Source organism: Triticum urartu, chromosome 5A, assembly GCF_056163025.1.
Source record: "Triticum urartu cultivar PI428250 chromosome 5A, HENAU_Tu73, whole genome shotgun sequence".
In the NCBI taxonomy this organism is placed as follows: Eukaryota; Viridiplantae; Streptophyta; class Magnoliopsida; order Poales; family Poaceae; genus Triticum; species Triticum urartu.
The window spans coordinates 571,991,346-572,011,484 of NC_141877.1; the positions used below are offsets into that span (position 1 = coordinate 571,991,346).

General features: G+C 51.6%; 1 protein-coding gene across 2 annotated transcripts; it reads left to right on the forward strand.

Moving 5' to 3' along the window:
- The first annotated feature begins 11,869 nt into the window (after positions 1-11,869).
- On the forward strand, positions 11,870-17,241 carry DND1 (Cyclic nucleotide-regulated ion channel family protein). Of its 2 annotated transcripts, XM_087521776.1 has the most exons (6): positions 11,870-12,889; positions 13,734-13,838; positions 14,520-14,735; positions 15,429-15,754; positions 16,056-16,167; positions 16,284-17,241. In XM_087521776.1, the coding sequence occupies exons 1-6, from the start codon at positions 12,182-12,184 to the stop codon at positions 17,109-17,111; spliced, it is 2,295 nt and encodes a 764-aa protein (XP_087377902.1). In that variant the 5' UTR covers positions 11,870-12,181; the 3' UTR covers positions 17,112-17,241. The 2 variants fall into 2 exon arrangements, with proteins under 2 accessions (XP_087377902.1, XP_087377903.1); XM_087521777.1 differs by lacking the exon at positions 13,734-13,838 and having other exon boundaries at positions 11,882-12,889.
- Positions 17,242-20,139: the final 2,898 nt, after the last annotated feature.

Genomic DNA, 20,139 nt, shown 5'->3' on the forward strand with positions numbered 1-20,139 from the left:
CAACCCCTAAGCGCGTTGGTTGCGTTGAGCTATTGTTTTTGTGTAGGTACAAGGGACTCGAGCGTAGCCTCCTACTGGATTGATACCTTGGTTCTCAAAAACTGAGAGAAATACTTACGCTACTTTGCTGCATCATCCTCTCCTCTTCGGGGAAATCCAACGCAGTGCTCAAGAGGTAGCACACATCTTCCTCGTCGTCCGAGAGTTCGATAACATTAGGTGCAGCTGCAAAACAGTCAATTGCAAGGATTCAGTCGACCACCAAAATAGCTGATTAAGTAAAGACAAAATGGCGAGAGTTATACATGTGTGGGAGGTGACTACGTCTTCCATCTCCTCATCATCGTCATCTCGGTAAATAGAAGTTCCAGAGGCAGCACTGCAAATTTCAGAATTCACTCGGTCAAAACAAGAAAGTGAGTCGACCAAGGTTTGAGTCATGCAAAAACTAAAAGGTCGAGCTCAGTAGTTACCCAGAAGCGACGGGGACAACCACTTTAATCTTGGGCAGGGCCTTCCGAGGCTTTGACGTCATGACTTTGGGCTGCTTAGGAGCTTTCTCTGTCGGCACAGGAGATGACGTCCGAGTGTGCTTGGAGGTTTGTGCAGTCGGGGGATTCGCTTTGCCACGGACACTGGCTAGGTCCTGCCTCTGCTTGGAGTGCCTTTTCGTGCGAGGAGGGGAGTCGACCTCTTCACCACTACTCAGGTCCTCGCTCTCCTCGTCTCCCCTTCCGTCAGAATGCCACTCGTCACTATCTCCTCCACTCGCCTCTCCCTCGTCCTCCTGCTCTCCGTTGGGCATCGAGTACATCTCAGTGTAGATCTACAAGACACGGGGTCGAGTGGATATCAATCAGTTTCAAGAGCAAACATATATCAGAGCAAAATACACTCGGAAGGAAAGAATAAGACCTTGTCAGGTTCGGTGGTGTTGTCGAGTGGAGGAACCCTCCTAGACCCCCTGGGGTTGTCTTTATTGCCAGTAACGCCTTGCAGCCACAGCGCCACCGTCTCCTCGTCGACTTCCTCCGGATGGATCCGAATGATGTCTTCAACACCCGAGTACATCCACATTGGATGGTCACGGGCTTGGAGTGGCTGGATGCGTCGATTGAGAAATGCTTCTAACAGGTCAATACCAGTCACATCGTCACGGACAAGTTGGACTACTCGCTCAACCAACATATTAACCTTCGCTTTCTCAGCTGGAGTCACTCTCAAGAGAGAAGGCTTCTCGACTCGCCCCATGGAAAGGGGGGAAGGCCAGTCGACTGACCTGCAGTCGGTTGGTCCTCACAATAGAAAGAGGTCGACTGCCATCCTCTGACTGACTCGAGAAGAATCATGGCAGGGAAAGTGCTTTTGTTCCTCGTCTGGATCCCTAAACCTCCACACATGTGGATCACTTGTGTCCTCTCATCACTCGGATTGGCCTTTTTAACCGACTGAGAACGGCAGGTGAAATGTGTTTGAAGAGGCCCCAGTGCGGTCGACAACCCAGAAAGTGTTCACACATGGACACGTACGCGGCAAGGTATGTGATGGTGTTGGGAGAAAAGTGATGAAGTTGGGCTCCAAAGAAGTTCAGAAAACACCGGAAAAAAGGATGGGGAGGCAAAAAAAACCGCGGTCAACATGGGTCGCAAGAAGGACGCACTCACCCTCTTGCGGTCGCGGCTCGGTCTCGTCCTCCGGAAGCTGCCAAGACTCATGGGCGATCAACCCCCCATCAACCAGATCCTCCATATCTTCTTTCTGGATCGTCGACTGGATCCAGTCGCCCTGAATCCAGCCGGGCGGCAGAGCAGATCTCGACGACGACCCGCCCCGGCTCGTCTTCTTCCCCTTCACTTTCGTCGTCGCCTTCTTTGCGTGCTCCAGAGCAGCGGTCTTGTCCTTCCCCATTGCGGCTGATCGAGCTCGGGCTGGGCGGCGGCGCCAAGAGCAGAGGTGGAAGTAATGGGGAGCAGAGGAAGAAGCGGGAGAATGGGGCACACAGTGCGAAAGCATCGGCTCCGACGCCTTATATGGCCCCATTCCCGAGTGACTGACTTGTGAACACAGACGATCCTGTCAAATCCCGCAACAGGCGCGCGTGCAGTACATGGTGAAAAAGGTGGCACGGGGATCGAGGTGCCCCTGCCTAATCTGCTCCAATTACTACGGCCCTCTCCGCCTCGCACGCTTCCCCAAATTTCGAATCCCGCAAGATCCGGAAACAATAGAGCAGTCGATCATGCCAGAGATTTTATGCAACACCAGCAGTCGAAAGTTATCAGCAGAAATTCACTCGACAACCTCTGAATGGCTCAAGGCGACTGAAAATGAAGTCGAAGCTGTTGCATGGTTCACCAATCCAGTAAAATGATTCCACAACATGATGATTGGGTCGGAACCATCTTCAACTCCATTTCCACTCGAACCCAGAACCATTCGGGGGCTAATGACGATGCCATGTGCCTAGGGTAGGGCAATAGACCTGATCTAAGCACCCCTCCCAAGGACACTGCCCTACAGTCAAAGACAATCAAAGGACATCAAATTCTACCGACTAGAATCGCCTGAGTGCATGCCCACTCGACCAACATCTCCACTCGGATATCCCAATTCCATTCGACCAGTATATCATCAATCGACCATACAAGAAACCACTCGGAGTACAGAAGGCCTAAAGTCACCCCGGATAGCAACGGTCAGGCATTCACTCCGTAGTCTTAAGGATCATTTATATCACTTTAATGCTGACGTTACAAGTAACGTCCCCTCTTTATGTACATTGAACTCTGTGTAACGGGGAATGGATGGGGTCCTGACACACTCTATATAAGCCACCCCCTCCTCTGGGACAAGGGTGCGCACCCCCTGTAACTTCACGCATAATCCAATCGATCGAGCCTCCGGGCACCGAGACGTAGGGATGTTACTTCCACCGCGAAGGGCCTGAACTCGTACATCTTGCGTGCACAATCTCACCGTAGCTAGGATCTTGCCTCTACATTCCTACCGCCTATTCTACTGTCAGACTTAGAACCACGACAAAGAGGATGAACATCCTAAAAACCTAGACTACGAGAGAGTAAAAACAATCCACACACATGGATCCGGCGACCCCCCTCACCACCGACGACCAAGGTCACCGGCGGAGGGGAGTCACTGGAGAACAGCGCTGGAAGATTGGACTCTCATGGCGGCGGCTAGGGTTCCAGCCGCCAGGAGCGAGAGATGTCAAAAGGAAAAACGATAACCATTAGCCTAGCAGATAACCCATGGTCGTTTGTACAACGGAGGTTTGTTTTACGTTGTCGGTATAGTTGAGGGTCGTTGGATGCAGCTCGTATACTAACTTTGGGGGTCCAAATAATGATGCAGCCCCCGAATCTAGGGAGTGTTTGGTTACTTTGCCGATTCAGCCAGGCCTGGCGAGCCTGGCTCTATTGAGCCAGTTTGAGGGGATGCATGCCAAAAAAACCAGATGCACATAGTTTGGTTGCTTGCATGCCCCTAGTTGCATAAGACAACCATTTTTGACCCAGCGCACTACTGGAATCAGCTACTTTGCCATCTGCCAGCTCTTTGCCGTCAGCTAGCAGACGGCAAAGAAGCTCTTTGCCATCAGCTACCCGAAAGCTGACGGCAAAGAACTGGCTGATGGCAAAGAAAGCCTTTGCCATTAGCCTGTTCTTTGTCGTCCGCTAGCTGACGGCAAAGAATCTTTGCCGTCCGCTAGCAGATGGCAAAGAGGGAGGGGGGCCCACTGAGGAGCTGGTTAAAAAATACTTAACGTCCCCCCGCTTTGCCGTCCGCCGCAGACGGCAAATATGAACAAAAGCGGACGGCAAAGGAGGGCGGACGGCAAAGGCTACCCTAACTAACCTAACTAACGGCCGAGCCCCCTCCCCCGCCCGTTACTCATCTCTCTCCCTCGACCTCCTCCGCCCCCGCCCCCACCCCCGCCCCCGCCCCCGCCCTCGCCGCCCCCGCCACCGCCCCCCGCTGCCCGGCGCCGCCGCCGCCCCCACCCCCTCCCCCACCCGCCCCCACTCCCTCCCCCACCCGCCACCGCCCCCATCGTCCCGCCGCCCGGCGCTGCCCCCACCCCTCCCGCCCCCGCCCCCGCCCCTCCCGCCCGGCGCCGCCCCCGCCCCCGCCGCCCGGCCATCCCACTGCCCCGGAGCCCCGCCGCCCCCCCCACCCACCCACCGCCCCGGCGCCAGCGTCGCCTCCTGCTCCGGTGAGTTTTTTTTTCTGTTTTTCTTTTTTTTGCTGTGTAATTCTTGTTTAATTGTTAGTGTTAGTGTTAGTGTTAGTGTTAGATTTAGTGTTAGAAAAGAAGAAAATTTAGTGTTAGTGTTAGAAAAAAGAATATGTAGAAGAAAAGAAGAAGAAGTGGAAAAAAGATGAAAAAGAAGAAAAGAAAAGAAGTAGAAAAAAGATGAAAAAGAAGTAGAAGAAGTAGAAGAAGAAGAATAGAAGAAAAGAAAAAAGTAAAAGAAGTAGAAAAAAGAAGAAGAAGAAGAAGAAAGGAAAGAAGAAGAAAGGAAAGAAGAAGAAGAAGAAGAAGAAGAAGAAGAAGAAGAAGAAGAAGAAAGGAGAGAAGAAGAAGGATAGAAGAAGAAGAAGAAAGGAAAGAAGAAGAAAAAAGAAGAAGAAGAGAAGGAAAGAAGAAGAAGGATAGAAGGAAACACCCCGACCACTGACCCCGACACCCCGACACCACACCCCGACACCTGACCCCGACACCCTGACCCCGACACCTGACCCCGACACCCTGACCCCGACACCCCGACCCCGACACCACACCCCGACACACAGACCACGACACCACACCCCGACACCCCGACCCCGACACGACACCCTAACCCCGAAACAGCACCCCGACACCGACATGACACCCCGACCCCCTAAACCTCCCGAAAAGGTGCTCTTTGGCCTTCCAGAGGCCGACGGGGTTATATATTTGTGAATTATTAGTTAGGTCATATATTTTTCGATTTTGTTATGAAAAACATCATATATAATTGTGTTGATCGTGTAGTTTTAAATGTGCAGTTGTTTCATCGCTGCGAGGTTTGGTGTTCGGCGACCTCGCTGTGCGTTTGACGAGCTCTGCCCCTTCGTTCGTGGGTGAGCACAAATGACAAGTCCTCATCCCCCATTAATTATTTGATCTATTCCGATGAAACTTGATAGCTAGCTATATATGTGTCTTGAATCATCAGTATGCGTAACCAATATGTGTCTCCCGTTCGAAAGCGTCATAGTTATAAATATGCATGCATTTGCATATTTATAACCTTGATTCTTTCGAATTGTCCAACGCTATCCATGGACAGCCCGAGTATGTGTAGATTGGGTTCGTTTTCTCATATGCTTTGCTCCGGATCCGACACATATATTTCGTCAGTGCCTCCCCTGTTGTTCTCCGGGTACACATCCTCTCTGTTTATTGCAGAGACGTGTATCAGGAGAACAGCGGGGAGGTTTTGCCGAAATTTTGCGTCGGATCCGGAGCATAGCATGGGAAAATGAACCCAATCTACACATACACGGGTGGGATTAGGACCTATCATTACCTATTAGAGTGTAGGTTGCATGGACGTAATAAAATTGACAAAGTAGATCAACTGATGAATATATACATGGTGAATTACATATATAATTGTTGTGTGTCCAGTAGCTCTGAAAGTCAAGATGAGTGACCGTGCGTGGATGTATACCGGTCACACTGGTCAGAACAAATGGAGCGCTGAATGGTTCACAAAAACTAAGGGGTTTGTGCAAGCCGCATTTGCAAATGGCCAAAAGAAAACCTGGTGCCCCTGTTTCCGGTGCGGCAATTGGGAAAAGAAGACAGAGGCTGAAATGGGCAAACACCTGCAGAAGAGTGGTTTTACGCCCGATTATACGGTGTGGACATTTCATGGTGAGTCTGCCCAACGTGACCGAGCTGAGGTGGAACGTCCTCGCACCGACGAGCATGGTACCGGGATGGAAAACATGGTGCAAGGCTATGATGATGCTCGGGATTCGGACGAGGAGATGGAGGAATCTGCAAAGGCCTTCAATGAAATGTTGGAGTCTTCGAAACGTCCGCTCCACGAGCACACTGAGCTTTGTCAGTTGGATGCCATCTCACAAGTAATGGCTCTGAAGGCTCAGTTCAACTTGGGCGGAGAATGCTATGACGCAATTATGACAGTATTTGGACGCTTTCTACCCAAAGGCCATGTAATGCCTGCAAACCTGTACCAGTCGGACAAAATCCTCCGTGCACTGAAGATGCCCTATGAGAAGATACATGCCTGTGAGAAAGGATGTGCCTTATTTAGGCTTGACTATGCAGACTTGAACTATTGTCCCATTTGCAAGTCTTCCAGGTATATTGTGGTAGACAACGGTATGGGTGAGAAGACATAGACCAAAATCCCCGTTAGTGTTCTTCGGTATATGCCAATCGTACCAAGACTTCAACGTCTTTTCATGGTCGACGAGACGGCCAGACAGATGACATGGCACAAAACAGGCAAAAGAACCGAACTAGATGCAGATGGGAATCTGATGATGGTACACACATCGGATGGTGTTGCGTGGAAAAAGTTTGATGAATTACATGCTGACAAAGCGGCAGATTCGAGGCATCCTCGAGTCGGCATCAGGACGGATGGGTTCAGTGTGTTTGGTATGACGGCAGCCCAATACAGTTGTTGGCCCGTATTTGTCTTTCCACTCAATCTCCCCCCCCCCCAGACAGATTATGCAAAGAAAGAACATTTTCCTGACGTTGATAATTCCAGGACCCAACTATCCGGGCAAAAATATGAATGTGTACATGCAGCCACTTAAGGACGAATTGCAAGAAGCCTGGGATAATGGGTTCAAGACATACGACGCCTTTAGCAAACGGAACTTCATAATGCATGTCTGGTACATGTACTCGACGCATGACTTGCCGGCGTATGCGCTATTCGTTGGCTGGTGTGTGCATGGAAGGTTCCCGTGCCCCACATGCAAGGGAGCTCTTGAGTTCCGTTGGCTTCAGGCCGGTCGCAAGTTTTCTTGCTTCGACATGCATAGACAGTTCCTGGATCCTCGCCATAAGTTCAGGAAAGACAAGAAGAACTTCATCAGGGGTAGAGTTGTCAAAAACTCTGCACCACCTGCATTGACAGGCCAACAGACTCTGGATCAGTTAAACGCTCTCGAGCCAGATCCACAACGTCCAGGGTACTTCAAGGGGTATAATACTAAGCACGCGTGGACTCACAAAACATGCTTATGGGATCTGCCTTACTTCAAAGACCTCCTTTGCCCACACAACATCGACGTGATGCACACTGAGAAGAATATCGCCGAGGCACTTTTTGGTACATTGTTCGGCATAGATGGGAAGTCAAAGGATAATACTAAGGCTAGAGTCGATCTGGAGGCGCTATGTGATAGGCCGTTACAAAACATGAAAGAACCAAAAGGAAAGCAGAACTGGACGAAGCCAAAGGCATGGTTCAATCTTGGAAGGCCAGCTATGAGGGAAATTCTCTTGTGGGTGCAACAGAAGTTGATGTTCCCCGATGGGTATGCAGTGAATCTAAAGAGGGGAGCGAATCTTGATAAACTGAAGATATTTGGTCTCAAGAGTCATGATTGGCACATATGGATTGAGCGGGTAATGCCGGTGATGTTGCGTGGCTTCATCCCTGAGGATGAATGGCTAGTACTGGCAGAACTCAGCTATTTCTTCCGTGTTCTTTGTGCGAAAGAACTATCGCCTGGCGTGCTAGAAGAAATGGAAGAGTTGGCGCCGGAGTTGATCTGCAAGTTAGAGAAGATCTTTCCACTGGGCTTCTTTAATCCAATGCAGCATTTGATTTTGCATCTCCCGACCGAGGCAAGATTGGGGGGGCCCGTGCAAAATCGTTGGTGCTACCCAACTGAGAGGATGCAGAAGACGCTTCGAGAAAAATGTAAAAATAAACGTAGAATTGAAGCATCGATGGCTGAGGCATTCATCACAGAGGAGGCGGCAAACTTCGTAACAGCGCACTACGAAGCCAAAAATCGTCATTTGCATAATCCGAAGCCTCGGTACAATGCTGACGAGCCTAAAAAGGGTGGATCCAACCTCAGCCTATTCAAAGGGAATCTCGCACCAACTAGTGTTTCACATCCAGTATCTTTGGATAACGAAGAATGGCGGACCATTTCGTTGTATATCTTCAACAACCTGATACAAGTGCGGCCGTACATCGAGTAAGTTCTCGGTACATTGTTTCGCAACTTCTATTTCCTTTGAACTACTCTTATTCCTGGATATGTCATACAGTCGATACGTCGCCATATTCTCGTATGGAGCGGAGATCCAAAAGGATTCCGTCAAAGAGTATGAGCTTCTCGCAAAGCAAGGAGGTGGCTATCCCGGTTTCATCTCTTGGTTCAAACAAACGGTAATTTCTATTAGACAATTTCATTTCATTCGCTAATTTGTGCATAATGCAACAATCCTTTCATATTAAACTTGTAGGCTAATTCAGAGTCTATGGACGCCGAATTGAGACAAGTCGCTAATGGTTTTGACTATAAGGTCCGTTCATTTGACAAGTACGACATCAAAGAAGACACGTGGCATCCAGCTGTGCTTCCTGGGAGCTGACCCATTTGGTCAGTTTGCCTACAGTGGCAGACGGCAAAGAACCTGCACTTTGCCATCAGTGGCAGACGGCAAAGAACCTGCACTTTGCCATCAGTGGCAGACGGGAAAGAACCTGATATGTAGTGACGTGTAGATGACATCATACGGCGGACGGCAAAGACACTAGAAATTTTGCCGTCAGCGGCGGACGGCAAAGGCCTGCCGTTAGCCACTTAACGGACTGACAGCGCAATTATTGCCGTCCGCTCTCTTTGCCGTCCGCCGCAGACGGCAAAGGGCCTTTGCCGTCAGCCGCCAGGAAGCAGACGGCAAAGTAGCTGTTTACCGTAGCCTACTTTGCCGGAGCCTTTTGCCGTCCGCGGCTGACGGCAAAGGCCTTTGCCATCCGCCGTTCATGCCTTTGCCGTCCGCCGTGGCAGACGGCAAAATAGCTGATTCCTGTAGTGAGCGTTTGGTTGCCCGCATTGCATTAGGCGCACATATGACATGGTGTTTGGTTGCAACCTGCATAAGGTGTTGTCACCACTTGTAACTAGTAGTGAGCTTACCACATAGAATCTGAACATGTAGCACCATCTACTTAAACAAATGACAGTTCATCCTAACTACTATCAAATGACAGTTCAAATTATTAAGAGTCATTGGCTAAATAGGGGATAGTTCATCGGTGCTACCAGATCTTCCTCTTCCTCTCCTCTTCTTTTGCTTCTGCTTCTGCTTCTTCTACTACTGCTGCTGCTTCTTGTTCTTCTTCCATCTTCTTCAAATCCTGCACTGATCTTTGTTAAGCCACATCACCTTTGCCCACTCCAACCTTTTGTTCTTCCAAGCGTCATTGTCAAATGCCTCCACACCATGGCCGGAGCTAACAACATCGTTAGGCTCGACATCTTCCTCCTCGGGCACGTGTTCATCAAAGCCCCACTAGAGAATCCAGTTATGCAGAATGCAACAAGCAAGAACTAGCTTAACCTGAGTGGGGTATGGGTGGAATGGCTTCTGATCCAGGATCTTAAACCTATTCTTCAGAGCTCCAAATGCCCTCTCAACAGTTACTCTAAGGCTGGAGTTTTTGAGATTAAACAGCTCATGTGCGGTCCTAGGATAGTTCCTACCAGAGAACTCGTTGAGATGGTACCTTGTTTTCCTGAAGGGTGGAAGAATACCCGGCTGACATGCATAGCCAGCATCTCCAAGGTAGAACTTGCCGTCGGGGATGTTGATCCCATTAGGTCGACTCATGCTGTCAGTGAGAATGTTAGCATCATGCGCTAACCCCTCCCAGCCAGCCAGCACATATGTGAACTTCATATCAAAGTCAACAGCAGCAAGCACATTCTGGCTTGTGTAGTGCTTCCTCCCCCTGCATGCTGCAGACTGTGACTTAGAAACTCTAGCAGTGACATGAGTACCGTCTATTGCCCCAATGCAATCCTGAAAATTGCATCACAAGCCCGTGTTAGTTCTCAACTCGAATAATACAAGCATATCAAGCCACGAAAAGTGTATATTGTCAATGCTCACCTTGAAGTATGGATACCATCTTGGGCTTCCATGAATCTTGGGTGGTGTCTGGCCAGATGGTCTCCTGATCAGCTCTCCTCTAAGCTCCCCAACAGCATAAAGCACCTGCTTTTGAAGTACATAGAGATGGTCTCCATTGACCTCCTAAACGTGTTGTGAATGACCCTGAACCTCTGGTTATGGCCAACAACATGGAGGAACATCGCCACTTGCTCTTCGACACTGGTGTTGATGCTATCTTGTAACAGCACTCTGCTCCTGAAGGTCTCGAGAAGCCTGGCAAATGGTGCTCTTTTCATTCTAAGCATCCACAGAGCCTCGACGTCATTGCAGTTGTAGATGTAGTTCAGATTTTGGATCCTCTCCTGTTCCCAGGGAAACAATGGACCATAGCGGAGCAAAGGTCTCCCAGCACGACGAACAGCTCTCTGGTGCATGAACATGACCCATGCCCTAATCACACTAATCAGTGCTGCTGCCTGGATTATCAGCCTCATCCGTGTGTCCATAACCTAGTCGACATCGACGTTTCGTTCAGTGGGAAATCGATCCTACACCTAGCTTAACGGCCTAACCACTGAGCTAACAAAGGGGTGGCTGCTTACCGGCATTGGAGATGAGGACGGCGTAGAGGGAGCCATGGCACAGACGGTGGCCAACAGCAAGGGCAGCACCAGATCCGCCGCAAACGTCGCCGCCTCTTTCGCTGCCGCCTATAGCGCGGATCTGAAATCGCAGCCGCCGCCGGTGGTGAGGCAGTAGGGAAGATAGGGGGCAGTGGCTATGGGTGAGCGAGTGAAAGGGGGATGAGGCTAATTTGGCGCCGGGACGGCGCGCCAGATTTCCATCTCCCGCCATCCCCCCTCGCCCTCGCCTCGCTCCCGCCCGTGCGACCTCGCGCCGCACTGAGCCTGGCTCGCGAGAAACTGTCGATCCGAGGGTTTCCAACAAGCCAAGCTCTGGGCTGCTTTGAGGAGCGTGCGATGCAGGCCCAACAGAAAAATCAGGCAACCAAACAGGCCTCTCCCTTCCCGCGCGGGCCTGGTTGGGCTCGATGCGGGCAACCAAACACGCCCCTAATGAATAGGAGGATTTCTTAGATTCTTCCTCGAAACATTTTACATGCATGTCTCAGAAAAGGTTTTATCCCCCCTCCCCCCACCTAAACCGAGCGCATGGCAGGCGACGGCACTGCGGCACGCACAGCACAACTGAATATAGTAGCGGTCCTGTAGCAATATTGTCTATTCATTTGTGCTCATATATACGTGCATATATTTACCTTTATGAACGCACACACGCACATTTTATCCTTATGAACACCTCCGAGAGACTATGCTGACACATCATCTTGAGATTTAACGAACTCGCCGTAGACGCCTCGTAGTCGACGGGGATGTTTTCTCCTGCTGAACGGACATCACCGGAAATTCTGAAGTAAATTCAGAATAAATGCAAACACCAAAACTTAACCCTGATGAGTTGGGATACCACTGTTCTTCTAACTATCCAAATTGGTCGTCAATACTGTCTATTCATCTAATCCATCCAATCCATGATTGCGTGACGATTTTGTACAGTATCAAAGTTGTACGCCACCGAGCAGACCAGACTGCGATACAAACGACGCTTCCTTTTCGAGCCTCCCGTCCCGAGCAGAAGAGAGAGAGAGAGAGGCTGGGTAGGTGGAGCGAGCCAGTACGGGTACGGCTCGACCGATCGGTGCACGACGACGACGGCGTAGGCGCCTAGCTACGACCCCACGCTGACACGTATAGGGCCCAGAGACAGTTGTACGCCACCTGCGCCGCTCCAATCTCCTCCCCGCCTCGCTCGCCGCATCGTAATCCTAGTCGGTCGATCCACCCCAGCTCCTCTCTCTTCGACCTCCAGCACAGCCCAGACCCCCTTTATACACGCGCCTCGCTCCTTCCCCCGCCAGCAGCCATAGCCCATAGCTCGCTCGACGGTCGGTCGTTTCATGGTTGGCAGCACCGTTCATGGGACATGCCTCCATCGCTCTCCTCCCTCCGCTCCCTCTTCGCGAGGACGCTGGGCCTGGGCTCGGGCGCCGCCGAGCACAGCGGGGATGAGGAGTCGCAGCCGCAGGCCGGAGGGGCTGGCGGGCCGTCGAGCGGCAGGCGGCCGGCGCCGGCGGGGCCTCCGGGGGAGTGCTACGCGTGCACGCAGCCGGGGGTGCCGGCGTTCCACTCCACGACGTGCGACCAGGTGCACTCGCCGGGCTGGGACGCCGACGCCGGCTCCTCGCTAGTGCCCGTGCAGGCGCAGCAGCTGCGGGCGCAGCCCCTCCCGGGGGCGGCCGCCGTCGCGGCCGCGCGGTGGCTGTTCGGGCCGGTGCTGGACCCGCGGAGCAAGCGCGTGCAGCGCTGGAACCGCTGGATCCTGCTGGGCCGAGCCGCCGCGCTGGCCGTGGACCCGCTCTTCTTCTACGCGCTCTCCATCGGCCGCGCGGGGCGGCCCTGCATGTACATGGACGCCGGGCTCGCCGCCGCCGTCACCGCGCTGCGCACCTGCGCCGACGTGGCCCACCTCGCCCACGTCCTCGTCCAGTTCCGCCTCGCCTACGTCTCCCGCGAGTCGCTCGTCGTCGGCTGCGGCAAGCTGGTCTGGGACCCGCGAGCCATCGCCGCGCACTACGCCCGCTCCCTCAAGGGCCTCTGCTTCGACCTCTTCGTCATCCTCCCCATCCCCCAGGTCCGTCAGCCACTCTACCTCAGCTCAGTTGCCCACCTGTGTACGTATGACCTCCAAGTCAACCTCGATTCACCACCATTTTCCACCATGGAAATCAAGCTCTGAATCCTCAAACCAACCAGTAGAGCGACATGCCGCGCCCAAGTAGGTGGGAAATGAAATGCGGCAGAACAATGGGCGTCGCCCCATGTCTGGTTCTGGTTCTTGGACGAGACAGATCACAACGTCCTTGTCGGAAATGTTAGGAGTAGGGCACAGACGAGTACTCCTACATGGCACGTACAACAGTGCCCAGCAGCCAGTTCATGTGTGAATTTGCAGGTTGCCACCTATGCCTTGGTACGTACGAGTCCATGTGTCTACTGGCAGCGACGCTCCAGCCCCCACCAGCCTACTAGAATGGCCCTGGCCCTAGAAGAGAAGAGAATTCCGATCAAAACTAGCGACTAGCAGCGGGACGACAGAGACCGATGCGCTTGCGCTTACGGAATAATAAGTACGGATGGTTAGCGGGATGGCGCCAACCCGAAATGATTGGCGTCAATCAGAATATGACCGTGGATGCGATCGGGAGGCGACGATCATTGATGGAGGGAAATAACAAGGACAATGACGCTTCAATTATGCGTCCTGATCTGCATGCGCCGCGCTCATGGTAGGGGCGACTTGTTTGCACGTTTAAGCTTGCAGCAAGGAGGTTATTTAGTACTCTCTCCGTCCGAAAATATTTGTCGGGGAGATGGCTGTATTTTACTTCTAGTTACATCTATTTTTATTTATTTCTCCTACAAGTATTTTCGGACGGAGAGGGGGTAGAAGTCTAAAACTGTGATTTCTCATGCAGTGTAGTGGCGGAGATCTCATTTCACCACTCCCTCTCGTGTGGCTGGTGTTCCTGCAACTGACTCATTTTTCGCTGATTGATTATTTACCGGTCTTTGTCGTCCAGGTCGATCGCCCGGTCATTCTTGGTTTTTGTCGTGTAATATTGAGTGCATGTTCATTCCCATTTTGCATAATTGATGTTGTCAATTTTTACGCGGGGCGTTCGACGTGGAGTAGTATCTGCCTATTTGGATCAGCCATGGCCACAAAATGTTATTTCTGTCTCTTGTTTTTTTTTAATTTTGAGTTCTGTCTTTTTCATTATTTATGTGACGGTATGCATGAAAGGTGAAGAGAAGTTATTGTGTAAAAGGACCGCTGAATAATCTGCCTGGTGGAATTAGGCATATTCTTTGTCTTTACTTGCTTACCTTCATGAAATACGGAAAATAAGCAAGCACAGAGTGACCGGCAAGTTTTTTCTTTCGTAAATAAAAATGTATTGTCAGAAAGTTTGCGTTCTGAAAGTGGGGTGTTGAGAAAATATGCTTATGGTCATGGTGCAGTAGATTCTAGTTATCGTAACATATTAGCTATGTGTTGAAGATTTATTCTTGAAGGCCAATAGAGAAACTACCATAAGCTACCGAAGATAGAATTCGAACACATTCTTTTCTGTGCGGCAATACTTCCATTGAGTCTGTATGTGTGTGGTGAAAAAGTAGCAATATATAGAAACTTGGAGAATTCTGAACTCTTTTACATTGCTTTTATTTTCAACTAACTGATCCATGATATTGTGCAGATCATCTTCTGGCTGGTTATACCAAAGTTAATCAGAGAAGAGCAAGTTAAAGTTATCATGACGATACTGCTGCTCATATTCGTATTGCAATTTCTCCCCAAGGTGTACCATAGTATATATATCATGAGGAAAATGCAGAAGGTGACAGGTTACATCTTTGGAACAGTATGGTGGGGATTTGGTCTGAATCTATTTGCCTATTTCATTGCCTCTCATGTGAGTACTCCCTCTTCCATTGAGTAATTCGAGAATATATAACAAAATCATGGATAAGGAATCCCAGAGTACTTTTATGTGGTGCTATTTATTGCAACCAACGATTTGTGGCTGTTAGTTTGGTCAATGGTCTTTCTGCATTTACACCACACCGCAGTATTCTTTTCTGAGAAAATCAAGGGTTGGTTCAGAATATCTGCAAACAGTCCTGCTTAAATTGCTTATGAAACAATAATTGTTTCAAGGGGAAGTACCAAACTGTTGCTGATGATAATGGAAAATTCGAATCGGTGGATGCACTGTTTATATTAAATGAAATACCGCTGTCCGTATTATTGCTGAACAGGAAACCTGTTCAGGCAATTACATGCATCATGCTGGTGCTGAATGCTGATTTTCTTTTATACTGTATTACATAAAAGCAGGCTGTTGGTCGAAAGATCAACATGCAAAATAAATAAAACGATAGTAAGATGGGCATTAAATAGCACAATGGTTTCAACACAAAGTTTGTGTAAGAGAAAAACTTGAACTTAACCACCTAGAAAATGCTCATATGTAATCTGTTGGCCTGCTTAAAAACATTTACTTTGTGGAGTTTCTCATGAAGCCATAGTTTATGCTAATTGGTTGGACCATGCCTGCTTATAATTATAGGATGTTGGTCACTTATCAAGTTTATGTCATTTCCAGATTGCAGGTGGGTGTTGGTACGTTCTCGCGATTCAGCGTGTTGCCTCCTGCCTACAATCGGAATGCGAGATAAACAACAACTGCAATTTGATGTCACTGGCTTGCTCCAAGGAGATGTGCTTTCACTTCCCTTGGTCATCAGACATGACTGCATTAGCATGCGATACGAACTTAACTTCTTTCAGCCAACAAAATGTGCCGGCCTGTCTAAGTGGCAATGGCGCCTTTGCTTATGGAATCTACAAGGGAGCCCTTCCTGTTATCTCGAGCAATTCACTTGCTGTCAAAATTCTCTATCCCATATTCTGGGGCCTCATGACCCTCAGGTAATTTATATAGTATTATGTTAAATAAGTAATATCATCCATTTCTGAGATAGGAAGTGTTTTCCTCCCTGAAACTTCGATATCTGAATGTTCGGTAGTCGGCTCGGCTGTCATTCCGGTTATCATTCTATTTGCTCAGTTTCTTCGTTCAGAAAAACAATGGTTCTATTATATGGTTGTTGTGTGCACGTGTAGGTTTATTAATTGTTCCCTTATGAAGACAAAAGATAATTAATATATTGCTCTATCACCACCTCTACTCGCTTATTGTCTCACACAGTTCGTCTGAAACTATTGGCAGTACTTTTGGCAATGATCTTGAGCCGACGAGCAACTGGCTTGAGGTGATATTCAGCATCATCAATGTACTCAGTGGGCTGATGCTCTTCACGCTGCTGATCGGAAACATACAGGTGTGAAGTGCCGCCAATCTTTGGCAATCGTTCAGTTCATTTTTACTGCAGTTTATAGCTAGCTTCAGCTACTTCAGGGAGTATCAGTAACAAGCAATGGTGCATTTTTGCTGCAGGTATTCTTGCACGCCGTGCTGGCGAGGAAGCGGAAGATGCAGCTGCGGTTCCGGGACATGGAGTGGTGGATGAGGCGGCGGCAGCTGCCGTCCCGGCTGCGGCAGCGGGTCCGGAAGTACGAGCGGGAGCGGTGGGCGGCCATCACCGGCGACGAGGAGATGGAGATGATCAAGGACCTGCCGGAGGGCCTCCGGCGGGACATCAAGCGGTACCTGTGCCTGGAGCTGGTGAAGCAGGTGCCCCTGTTCCACGGCATGGACGAGCTGATCCTGGACAACATCTGCGACCGGCTGCGGCCCCTGGTGTTCTGCGGCGGCGAGAAGGTGATCCGGGAGGGCGACCCGGTGCAGCGCATGGTGTTCATCCTGCAGGGGCGGCTGCGGAGCACGCAGCCGCTGACCAAGGGCGTGGTGGCGGAGTGCGTGCTGGGGGCGGGGAGCTTCCTGGGCGACGAGCTGCTGTCGTGGTGCCTGCGGCGGCCGTTCGTGGACCGGCTGCCGGCGTCGTCCGCCACGTTCGAGTGCGTGGAGGCGGCGCAGGCCTTCTGCCTCGACGCGCCGGACCTGCGGTACATCACGGAGCACTTCCGGTACAAGTTCGCCAACGACAAGCTCAAGCGCACCGCGCGGTACTACTCGTCCAACTGGCGGACGTGGGCGGCCGTCAACGTGCAGCTCGCGTGGCGGCGGTACAGGGCGAGGGTGATGGCGACGGCGGTGCTCCCGCCGCCGCCGGCCGGCGCGGCGGGGCCCGAGGACGGGGACCGCCGGCTGCGCCATTACGCGGCCATGTTCATGTCGCTCAGGCCGCACGACCACCTCGAGTAGGCTCGGGACCGATCGGGACCATGGTTTGTACAATGTGTATCTGTCACGTTGTAGCTGGCAAGGCTCGCCATTTATTAAGGATGATGAGATCAGTACAATAATGGAGGTGGAGGTGGTACTTGGTTGGTTTTGCCGATCGATCTTGCAGGCAGGATTGTTCGCAAGCAAAACATGGGACGTCCCCATTAATCATTATAGGTGAAGGCGCGGAGGATTTCTGGGGAGGGGGGGTGGGGGGGGGGGGGGGGGAGATCCCGACATGAATATATTGCTCAAAAAGCTGCCAAAGCCAAGAGTCGCCCCTTAAGCTTTGGTTGATCCAATTTATAAGAAAAACCGGATCGAAAACATAAACAAGTTAGACCTCGTTTCAAAAATCATACATGTAACAAGGTTACAGAAAGGGAAAAAATGACGCCCAGAAGAAGGCACGACCTAGCTAGCAGGTAGAAAGACCAACACCATGAGAGACACAAGTAGATGTGGGGTGCCGTTGATGGATCACAATACCAATCTGCAAACAACCTAACGCACCACACCGGCGTGCGTATCGAGCCCCACGGTACAACAGAGGATCATCCATAATCAACGAGTGCCAAACCTTAACACGAACCTTGACTGGGAGATCCGCCACGGGTGGTCGAGACGATTAGCAGGTTGGGGAGGCATCATTGCGTCGTCACTGAGCAAAAGTGAACCGAGACAACACCAAGAGCCCGAGGCTCGCCGCAGCACAACGGCAACCATGGGAGGGTCTTGAGCATGCATAGCAACAAGACGGAGGCCACACGAAGGACAGCCGAAGAGAAAACACATGAAGAAAAACACAGCAACATGGATGACACACAAAATGATGGTCAAAGGCGGATGAATGGTGGCGAAGGGCTCCAAGAGGAAGCAACACAGCGACAGCCATTGGAGGGTCTTGAGCAGGCATGACAACAGGAAGACGCACCACCGAAGGGCAGGGGTCAGATGGGTTGGAGGGGGGATGTCACGGAGTCATGAGCATGAATCTCGTCGCACCACAACGGTAGCCATGGGGGACTTGAGCATGCAGAGCAATATGGACAACCCACCAGACATTGGGCAGGGGCAAATGGATCATGGCAAAGGGCGTGACGAAGATGCAATGTCGACGGCAGTACGGGATGGACAGGGCGGAGATGAGCGGATTGACGCATGGATTCTTGCGCGACGCCTTCAGGAAGGTTGAATGACGCCCACGGGCGCCATCATCGCAGGGCTTTCGCCCGAACCCACAGCTGCACTGGGGCTCCACAGCAGTGCCTCCAAGAAGGGAAGCGGCACCGAGAATGAGTCGCCGTTGCTGCTGCTAGCAAGGAGCTAGAGAAAGGATTTCTCCCGGAGACAGAGCAGACCAAGGTCTTGCGCAGACACCACACCAAATCCATCACGCAACAGAGCCAATGGATGGGAGGGGTGGGTGCATTTTTGGATTAGAGGATCTGGGGAGAACCTGGCGATGGCGCATCTGGGCGTGCAAGAGCATGTCGCACAGGAGCCAGGTGACCAGTCGAGGGCCACCCCAGCGCGGAACAGGTCCAGCGCACAGCCGATGGAGGCCCGACCGCGCCCGGAAGATGCAGATCTGCGGAGCTCCACGCAGAGCGGCGCCGTCGGTGCTCCCCGTGGAGCGAAGCGTAAGTGGGGGAAGTCGGTGGTGGAGGAGGGCGCAGGGGTTGTGGTCGTGGACGGAGGGATGGACAGATCCAGGTGATGACGCGACCGTCTCGAGCGACTCGATCTGAGCGCGGGGAGCAGGCCCGACAGCGGCCACCGAGGCTCGAAGCGGCGAGGGGGAGGAATGTGGGCCGTGCAGGTAGCCGAGTGCCCGCAGACCGAGCGGCCGGCGGCGGGAGGCCACCTGACAGCCACCACGAGCGAAGGCGGAGATGGGGTGGAGGGGCGGAGAAGCACACGCGAACGAACTTGGATTTGGATGGGAGATGCGCCATCTGCTATGAGGAGCCACCTTCGCCGCTGCCGGCAGCCGTCGCCGGCGACGGCGGCGAGGTTGTGGTGGTGGGGATCTGTGGCGACTAGGGTTGGGGCGCCCCGGTGTCGCCCTACAAGCGACACGGGAGCGAGCAGGGTCCTTCCAGGTGCAAATCGCGGTTCATGTCATTGATGGCACGATTCCTGCATTCCTGCACACGGTTCCATAGCTGCTACGAGCAAAGACGTTGCGTGGCCATCGTCTTCAGCACCGGTCTTCGCCTCCGAGTGCCGTTTCTAGCAGCAGTGGCAGACCTAGAATCTCAATCCTTGGGTGGCACGGTTCAAAATTTGTGAAAATTTACACTATATATAGTATAATTTGGTCTGAACGTCGTCATAATTTCAACAATTAGTCTTAAATAACATCAACTTCTTAGATATTTTTCACACAAAAAAAACTTATTAGATATGTAGTGTTGAGTACAATGTAAAAACTATTTTGCGGTGGACTCCAGATCTGGAGCGGCAAGGGTGTTGGGACGTGGATCCTCTGACTTAGAAATCCCTGCCATACCCTGCCTTTGAGTCACTGACAGGTGGGCCCCATGCTCTATGGGACCCATGTGCCAGTAACTCAAAGGTAAGCTAGCCTACGACAGGGTATCCTCGTCCTCGCAATTGCTGGTGGTGGCCAAGGCCACAACGACATCTCCATCCTTGATGGCAATGAGAGGCATCTCTCCTCCTCACATCGGATGCCCAAGCCGTTGGCTTGCTTCCTCCCTTCCGGATGGTGCTGCTCCGACGGTTTTCTAAGGCTATGGATATAGCCAGGGAGAACCCCTGCGTGGAGGCCGTTGCAAACAACGACGACGCTTGTGAGTGTTGCATCCGCCTTCGAGGCATTGTCTTGGTCATGTTCGTCTCTGGCCACCCCTATGCCCGCTCGCCTGGCACGTCCGTCTGCCGTTGCTCCCGCCAAGGTCCGTGGCCACCAAGTGCTCCATGAAATGCCATCAAGGTAAAAAAAAATTATGTCTTTTCATTTCGCCTGATGCATTGGTGA

Excerpts from the sequence above, each read along its gene's own strand:
- DND1 (XM_087521776.1), top strand. The coding sequence starts at position 12,182 with ATGCCTCCATCGCTCTCCTCCCTCCGCTCCCTCTTCGCGAGGACGCTG. Across the intron at positions 13,839-14,519 it reads TACCGGTCTTTGTCGTCCAG|ATCATCTTCTGGCTGGTTAT; the intron begins GTCGATCGCCCG and ends GATATTGTGCAG. Across the intron at positions 14,736-15,428 it reads CCTATTTCATTGCCTCTCAT|ATTGCAGGTGGGTGTTGGTA; the intron begins GTGAGTACTCCC and ends TGTCATTTCCAG.